Here is a 9,720-nt window from a genome sequence, read left to right on the forward strand (position 1 = left end):
GCTGGCCACGCTGCTTTGGATGCAGCCCAGGAGACGGTTGGCTTTCTGGGCTGCCAGCGCACATTGCTGGCTCATGCTGAGCTTCTCATCAACCAGCATCCCCAAGTCCTTCTCCTCAGGGCTGCTCTCAATCCATTCTCTGCCCAGCCTGTATTTGGGCTTGGGATTGCCTCGACGCGTGCGGGACCTTTCACTTGGCCTTGTTGAACTTCACGAGGTTTGCACAGGCCCACCTCTCAAGCCTGTCAAGGTCCCTCTGGATGGCATCCCTTCCCTCCAGCGTGTCGACGGCACCACACAGCTTGGTGTCGTTGGCAAACTTGCTGAGGACACACTCAATCCCGCTGTCCCTGTCACCAACAAAGATGCTAAACAGCGCCGGTGCCAATATTGACCCCTGAGGAACGCCACTCATCACTGGTCTCCACTTGGACATCGAGCTGTTGACCGCAACTCTTTGAGTGCGACCATCCAGCCAATTCCTTATCCACCGAGTGGTCCATCTGTCAAATCCACGTCTCTCCAATTTAGAGACAAGGATGTCATGCGGACAGTGTCAAATACTTTGCGCAAGTCCAGATAAGGACCGGGGGGGGAAGGGAAGTAGACAGGCAGGGGAAAGACCCAGTCTTGAAAAAGCCCTATACATTGCTCAATCGACATACTGGCTTAAAGAGTATTTTCTTGACTGAGTCTTCAAATTTGGTGCACAAATGCTTTCTTCTTTTGCTTCTGCAAGTCCCTGACGTGATCTCTGCTTGGTTTGTAGTCTAAGAGTGCTTAAGAAAGGGAGTGAGGAAGGAGGAAAACAGAAATGGGGGAAGAATCAGGCTACCAGAAAAGAAAGAAAATTTTGGATTAATTCAGTAACATAGGGATTTTTTTCCCCCGACATAGCCTCTTACTCCCCCAAGGCAGGTTATTCTCCAGAAACACTGGTTACACACAGGAGGCCTCAAAATTATATTGGATGAACTGCAGTATACTTTGCTATAATACATGATGCATTTCTAAACCTATGATAAGCACTGGCGATACTGAACAGACTTGGAACTGTTCTTTTATAATTCTGTCATCTAGAACACACCTCGTTAATAGGGATGCAGAGCCACTTTTACAAAGGTAACTTGATTCCCCCCCTCCAATTTTAAAACCCAAGAAAATTTTGTACTTTAAAAGGGAAAAAAGGGGTAAATATTCAGACACTACATGCACATTACATTTTACTCTTCTTAGCTCTGGTCATTTCAAATTGAAATCAATCAACTTGCTGTACTATATGCTGCTACAGAAATATCATTCAGGTAACTTTTGTCAAGGAAAAAGCAAGGGAAAATAAAAAAGTAAAAAGTCAGTAGTTGCACTTGTAATCTACCTCCACCAACATTACTGCAGGATTAACACTTACAGTATTCAAATCAAAGTAGCAAGTTCATGAGTAAAATGAATACAACAAATATACTCTACTAGATAAAACTCTTTCCAGGCTTAAATACACTTAAAAAAAAAAAAAAACAGGAAAGGGGGGGAGTGGGGGTGCAGCCAGGGAACAGAAAACCTTCCATTTTAGTGTCAGTCTCATCGCAACTGCAAATGTGAATGGCTTACGCGACAACAGTTCTCCCAAGTCAGCAGGTATATCATGCTTGCTATCTATACATAGCACATGCACTTCCAGATACGTCTTATGACAGGACTTTAACTATTCCAATTTATAACAGTCTCACCTAATTCTGTAAAGAAAGACATTTAAAATATGCTATTTTCTTGTTCTAGCTACTGGACAAAGTAGAATCTTTTAAGTTGTCTCTTCAGGTGAGTATCACTGCTACATCTGCGCATGATTAAGACAGTTCTGCAAGGAGACTCGAAGATGGCACATCTCCCATTCTCTGCTGGTTGAATTTCACCATCCATGAATAGCCTCCTCAGGTTCCAGCCTGAGATTAACAGCAGCAGAGTTCCCAGCCATGGCTGTCACAACAAGAAATCAACCAAGAGCTTATTTAACAGGGTTTGTTAACATAAAAAACGTTTTGTGAAAGCAAAACAAAAACAATACACCTCAGGGAGGATTTCAGTTTCCTTTGTGCACTGTGCTTCAAAGTACTGGAAGCAGACCTGCCACATGTGAAAATGGGTAGAAGTGTTTTTCCTTGTACCAGATTAGCTGTTATCCTTTTTCACCGACGTGAGAATATGCTCGTAATAACATCCATTACATTTAAAAGCAATTTTTAAAAGCCATTAAAAGAGTGGGCTAGATATTTTTTTAAAAAAGTATATATATTTAAAAAAAAAAAAAAATTCAGTGTTACCTCTGTCTTCCATAAACTTGTAAAGCTGTTGGAGGAAGTTGTCCCTCTCTTCAGGATCAAGCTCTTCCTCAGGCTGTAAAAACAAATGCAGTCATAATGAAAACATAAAATATGCAAAGTAACAATTTATTTATACAAAAGTCTAACAGCAAGAACTAAACCCAAACCACTTCCCATTTGGCCCTGCACGCATATAATGGTGAAATATGCAGGAAACAAAATTTACTCTGGAGACTGAAGTGCACACCTCAGGAGGAGAAAAAGAAAATGCAGGTCAGGGAAAGCCTCAAACCATGACAGAAAGAATGTAAGTGTGACCCTCAAAATGAAAACACTAATATACTTAATATATTGTTCTAGCACAAAAAAGTTGTTTGTTATTTACAAGACTGAAGCAGTTCACAGGAACTCTAGTTTTTTTTGGTTTGTTTGTTTGTTTGTTTGGGGGATTTTTATTTAACTCATCTTCCTTACCCCAACTATAGCTAAGGCTGCAGAACAATTCTTTCTCCAACCGTTCCTGTTTTTGATGCTCCAGACACTATTCGTTTTGTGATTAAGCCCCCATGCTTGATTTCAGCTCATATTTGGAAACACTTTTACAGTCACTTCCATAATTCCCTGAACACATATTTCCATAATTTATTATTATAAATTCCTTAGTTTTATCTTCCCAACTTAAATCCTCAGACATAAACACTTATGAACTTTATGGTAAGCAGTCCACAGTGTGAAATAAAGATTTTATTTTATTCAGGTGGAAACCATGAAAATAAAGTACATTTATTACGGGAAGGAAAATAATTTCTACATATCTACATATAATTCATGGGATTCTGAGATGCTAGCAGAGACTGGTGAGGCGGGGGGGGAATAAATCTTTTCCCTGCAACGCTTTACGCATGCCGCTTTCCTCCTGCCAGCCTGGCAATCATAGGGATTGCTGGTAAGGCAGTTTGCACAAGGAAGACTGCAGCTGTCTTGAAGGAAAGACGTACAGTACGTGTCAAAAAATCTTATCACTACATTATTAAAAATAACAGAAAAGTCACAAGCAGTTCCAGAAGGAAACCAGAATAGCAATTTCAGCTTCAGTCATCTCTGCATTTTGTAAACGTTAAGCTTCAAGGCAGGAAGATAGACAGTGAAATGTAAATGTATATGCTACTGCCTTGTTAACCAGAAAGCAATCTGCCCAGCATCAGAATGAATTTCAGCCCTGCCTGCTTCAGTGAATTCTGAGCTTCAAAGCCCAACAGGGATCACCTACAATCAGGCAGAGACAGTATCTGTTTCTTATTTTCCTATTTTTTCTTAGGAAATAATTTGAGGAAATTAAATGAATAATCACAACACTGTACAGCATCAGTTACCATTTGCTCATACTGCATATTATAGGGATTATATAAAGAGGAAGAGTTATCTATAGAATTATTATGTTCTTCCAGGTTAACAAATGAATTATTGCTATAGAAACCACAGGGTTTTTCTCTCCATCTAGATTGCAAACCAACTTCAAGATCGAGAAATTTCTACCCTCTACTGTAATGTTTACTGATTAAAGGCAATATGACTCAAACTATGCAAACAAAACATATCTAAATAACAGTAAACATTCAGAAATATTTCTGAATAGTTGAATTCAAACCATGTCTTTTATGTGGGCATAATGCCAAATGAGAACTGTAGGTCAGAACAGCAGAAATGTAGGTTAGAAATAGCACTCTTGCAGACAGAATGTTAACCATTTCACTGACGCCAAGTATTTTCAGCTGAAGAAAAGCAAAAAGGAAAGATGAAAAGCTTTTACGTACTTAGAGGACGGGGGCAGAAAACCTGACTGCAATATTCATCCACCTGTGAGAGACATCCTGAATCCTGTACCTCCTTCTCTCTGCTGATGGTACGTGAGCTAGGTTGGCACTCCTTGACAGAGAGAGTCTGAACTGTGCCTGGTACCAATGCCAGAGCAGACACCAAATCCTTCTGAGAGGTGACTTGAATAAGACCTGAATGACTGTCCCCAAGGAATAAATCATCCATCAGCTATTTCAAACTCTTTTCCTGCTACTGGCCAAAATGAGAAAGATCAACCCTTCATAGATATGGTTATTGCGACATTAAGATACATGGATTTTTATCAGAGGTCAATTTTCATCACGGTTATCTATTTGTAACTGGACATACTGCCTTCCCAGGAGTGTCTACTGGTTTGAGTTAGAGTTGAGTTTTATTTCAAATACATCAACCATCATCTAAGCTGCTGTATCAGCAACCTTAAAAGCTGCACCCAAAGTGAAGAAAACACCTGAGAAATGTTGATGCCACAACCTACTATCACCATAAGTGAGTGACTGGAGAGCTAAAATTGCCAGCATCTCTTTTCAGCAGGCACCGGGGCGACACTGCTACCCTCCAAAACTCGCTTCTCCTATCCAGACACTTACGCCCATTTTAGACTGGGCATAAGTAAGTTCACATGACAATTGTTCAAAATCAGTTTTCTTAAGAGGAGAGGTCTGTCTCTCCATTTCATTTTTCTCCTATACAGATGTTGCAAAAAAAGGCCACACTGTAGCCAAAGATAAGTCCGAGTGAGAGGCAAAACAATATGAAATTTTTAAGTGATGGGAGTTCAAAATTGAGACCTTTCATCCAATACCCATAACTAAATGCAACATGAGAAAACTTTTTTGTTTCAGGGTGACAGGCTGAATTTCATTAAAAAAAAAAAAGAATCTCCAAGATGCCCTTTTTTGCTTATAATTAAAAAGTTGAAATTTTATGGGTTTGAGATTTTTTTCCTCCTTTCTGACTAGCAGGTCACATCAGTTAGAGAATATTGTAAACAGTAAAACAATGAAATCAACAATGAACACAGGATCTCTGTGTAAGGGACATACTCCTTTCCCAACTCAATTTCTTATTGCCTTCCAAGTAACACTAACAGTGTTCAAGTATTTTGTAAAATTATTTTGAGAATAACAACCAGCAAATAAGCACAACATAAAACCCACAGAAACTTCTAGAAAACTTGTAACTGGCTTTGCTTCATTTGGTTTCAAGCCACTTTATTCACCATGAGTTTTGCCTCTTTCTTTAGCATGATTTTAAGCAAGAATATAGCTCTGTTATCCTGACTCATCGTTTACTCTACAGAAAGATGTTAAAGCTTCTGTGGATGCTAACCTATAGAGCTGAGTGGGAACACGAAGGATGAAACAGTTTATTTTACAAAACAAAGAAAGAATCTCTGCTTAGAAGCACGTACGCCATATACTCAATCAATACGGGGCTAAGGTACCAGGGACAGGTCTTTCTTTTATGTTATTAATAGACTGACAATACCATAAACTCTTCTGTGAAATAAATGCAAGCTAAGAGGAAGAACAATGTGTACAGGATTTGGAGTTCAGAAGAGTATATGATCAAGACAAGCTGCCAGAATTAGAGTTAACGTAATTTTGTTGCTTCAGACTACTTGAATGCGTTTTCATCACTTGCACATTTGCTTTCTGATGCCAAGTTTGAACATCAATTAAGGAAATGAAAAGAATTAAACTGATTACGAGTTAACAGCTTTACACCATGTGGAGATAAGAGTGGTCTTAAAATGTTAATTTCTACCAACAGGAACCAGGAATTCAACCACCCTCAACAATGACTCACCCTAGAGCTGCGCCTCAGTTTGCAACTTTGCTCCTCTTTGAGGAATATTTGGAGAACGCCTGCCAGCATAAAATTGTGAGCAAGAAGGTCTTTGTAAAGAACATTTGTGCATGGTATGATGTAGGCCACGCTTCACAGTAGCCAAACCTCCTACAAATGCATGCATGCATGAGAAGGATGATTAGCTAATCAATGTTTAGCTATTTTTTTAAAGGCTATTCTGCATATTACACATCACAGCTGCTTAGTTGTTTTTTTTTTTAATATATGCAAATAAACAACTTGTTTCTGGATACCATGCTTCATTAACTTTGAAATTACTGTATTCCTGTATTTAATTTTTAGAGTCAGCTTTTTCAATGTTATCTTAAAATACACATAGGTTGCAACAGAAATGGACGGTTCCTGTACCATTTTATGTGGTCTCCCACAGTCACTTAGAGAAAAGACTACATGGGAAACAAGAACTACTTTGAAGCAAAATGTAATTATTTTAATAGATGACTACTGATCATTTGTAGGAATCTCAGGCCTCCTAAAACACATCATGGATTTCATATTGAAATCCTTTACGAACTTAGTGCTAATAAAATATATTGTAATCACTTATCATGAGAACGGAAATCCTTGCTTATTTGCAGAATAGGTACACTGGAAAACGCTTCTGGCATTTTCCCTGCTCAACAATGTAAGGCAACCCTGACTGACGTTTCTTGATGCTGTTGTGATACAAGAACCCTAAAAACTTTAAAAGAATGCACACTATTAAACACAGCACGGATACATCAGGTGACATACATACAGATACAATTCAGGTGATTGTCAAAATGAAGACTATGAGAAAATTCCTCTAAGCATACACCTGGAGGTGCTACAACTCCTTCTCCAATGAGAGGTATGGAGACCAGCTCGGGAGAATTTTTTTCTGAACATTTTTTGCATGTTTGATTGGGGGGGGGGGGGGGGGGGGGAAAAAACAAGGAACTGCTATTAAAGTGACACAGATAAGTTGGAAGAGTCTCTCAAAGATGGTATTATAACCAATTCTACAGGTAAGATAGAAATCCCTTTTTCCAGCCTTTGATATTATAAAAAGATACAATTTTGAAACTTGCAAAATTCAAACTCTAAAAGAACATATTCCTTACTTTTACTCTGATCTTATGTGAATGTATCTATTAAGAACACATACTGAAAATATATTTCAAATAACTGCATGTTAAAATCTTGATTCTTTTGGAATCAGAATGGCCTACAGGTAGACTGAGAGGCAAAACCAAATGTTGCCTACATGTTCCCTTGTAAAATGTATGTACGTATTCGACTATTTAATCCTGAAAAACAAATAGGTATGATTTCTTCCCTGACAGAACAACTTAAATACAAGCAAATACAGTAGCATATATAATCTGATTTTTAATAAAAATCAGGTAATGTTCCAAAAGCTTCTATTCCTATGTGGAGATACTGGAGTTTAGATTTTCTCTTTCCTTTTAGCTGCAGCGCATTCTGACTGCCAAAGGTACCCTCAAAACACAGTTAATTCTCTTATTCTGACATGTTGAAAACTGGATAAGAACCAAAAGCAATATCCAGGTTTTTAGCTGGATTCAAACCAAGTGCGTGATTCTTTAAGTTTATTTGATAAAGAATTTTTTTCTATAGTACCTCTGGATTTTTCCACTTTTTGTGACACAAGCAGTATCTGTTCTGTTATTCAAGCCTCACATCATGAATGAAAAGTAATCCTGAGTTGCACCATATATTGCAATTATGGCCAAAAATCCAACAATTCGAACATGCTGAGCAACTCAATGTAACGCAATCCCTGTTAAAGTCAATGACAAGCAATTTCCACATTTTCCTCCTTCGTAGTCAACTCTGGGCCAAGCAAGTCAGTTACCACCGACAAGGAGGATTAGCATCTCACCACCACCATATTGGTTCCCACTCCTTAGCTTACAAAAGACATCAAAGAACAACCATGTAAAGCCTAGAAATCTTGTTGTACCAATTCTCCCATACTCTTAAGATGTCATGAAAGGCAGCATAATTAGAAAGACAGTCTCTGTCAAAACAAAGTTACAGATTTTAACCCAGCCACTGGAAAAATGGTAGGATCTATTCTCACCAGCTACAGTAGGTCTCTCTGCTCCATTATCATTATAAAAGATCCTACTTCAGAAAAATAGGATCCTTTCCATTCCCAGAATTAGACTCTTCTGACTGACTTTATGCTCTCATTACGTATTAAGTAGGTCTGTGTCCATTTGATTGACGTAATGAAGGCCTGTCACGGCTGGTCAGCAGCTGGCCAGGCCTTGACAGCAAAGCTGCTGTGCATTTCAGAAGATGGGGGTGGGGGAAGATAATTTTTAAAATCTCCCTCCCATCTCCAGTAATATAACAATTTGCAGTTGTAAAACAAAAGGTCCACTGAGAATATTCTGGCAGAGGATGGACAGAAGCTGCTTTGACCTTGATTAAAAAAGGAGAAACTCTACAAAATGTAAATGCAAAATTTGAGTAATCCAACATTTGTAGTCAAATAAACGTAAGGCAATATCATTCACTTGTCGATTCTCTCTGCAACCCGTATTACTGCCTTTCTAAGGGAAAAGAAAAAAGAAATTATGGTAAATTCCCTAAATGCTCTCTAATTGTAATATCTAGCATGGCCCACAATTAGAATATGTATCATAACAGTTGAATCAGGAGTTTGATTTAATGGGCTGGAATGACAGTTCTGCCCTGACATAATCTAAAAAGATTAATACCATAGCTTCAGCATGAAGATGCTCACGTTATTTTTACATGCCTACTTGTCACCTGGAAATAATGGATTCTACAGCTTTTCCCAGCAGTACGTCTACCTGTCTGGAATCCTTTCCTTCACTACTCCACAGTTAGATTATTCTTTAAAAATAACCTCTATTTCTTTTACAGCTTTTTTTTTTCCCCCTTTTTTTTTTTTTTTTTAAACGACCAAGCTCCCCCCTCCCCCTTCTTTGTTTGAAACACACAGCACTTTTATGCAATAGCCATGAAAAATGATTTTAAAAATGGGTACTAGAAAACTAGTATAGCCATCCTTGATTTTTAGTGACTGATATTCTGCAATTTTAAGCAACGTTAATACAAACAGACCAATACAGACTGCAACAGTTCACACCCTGCAAAATGTGGCCTATTCAGTCCTTTTCACTGCAAACAGAGGAAAAAACCCAGAGGATTTTATATTCTGCACACATTTATCCTTATATTTATCTGATCATACCATTATTGTCATACAGACATCTACTCCATTTTCCAGAGCACTGTTATCAAGGCATAAAATTAACACCTAAAAATAGATTCTTATTGTCTTTTTTTACCTGGAAAGATCTACCCTGGCTGCATGCTCCACCAGACAGTTCCCAGATCAGAAATCTAAATCAAATCCGCATTCTTAACAACCATGTTAACATTACAGATTAAAACACAGAATCCTTACCTAGGAGCTGCATTCTTTCAAATGTAAAATGGTTTTACTTCCTTTCTATCTAATCTGCCCACTGCCTGGACATATTTCAGCCTGACTTCCAAATATTTGCTGGCTTTCTCTCTCCCTGCACGGCACCCGCAGTTATACGGCATTACTTACATTCTCTTCCATATAAAAAAAATTAAATAAAAAAAAAAAATTAAAAAAAAAAAAAATCACACATTACATGAAAGGCAAAGAAAAGAGACA

The 9,720-nt window shown here is 38.2% G+C and overlaps 1 protein-coding gene across 1 annotated transcript in view; it reads right to left on the reverse strand.

The window, feature by feature from the left end:
* Positions 1 to 9,720, reverse strand: part of ARID4A (AT rich interactive domain 4A (RBP1-like)) — a 53,534-nt gene that overhangs the window by 19,801 nt on the left and 24,013 nt on the right. The window contains exon 11 of the mRNA XM_009331329.1: positions 2,319 to 2,391. Within this exon, the coding sequence (XP_009329604.1) occupies positions 2,319 to 2,391 (73 nt within the window). The remainder of the gene's footprint in view (positions 1 to 2,318; positions 2,392 to 9,720) is intronic.

Source organism: Pygoscelis adeliae, unplaced genomic scaffold (assembly GCF_000699105.1).
Source record: "Pygoscelis adeliae isolate BGI_AS28 unplaced genomic scaffold, ASM69910v1 Scaffold199, whole genome shotgun sequence".
Taxonomy (NCBI): domain Eukaryota; kingdom Metazoa; phylum Chordata; class Aves; order Sphenisciformes; family Spheniscidae; genus Pygoscelis; species Pygoscelis adeliae.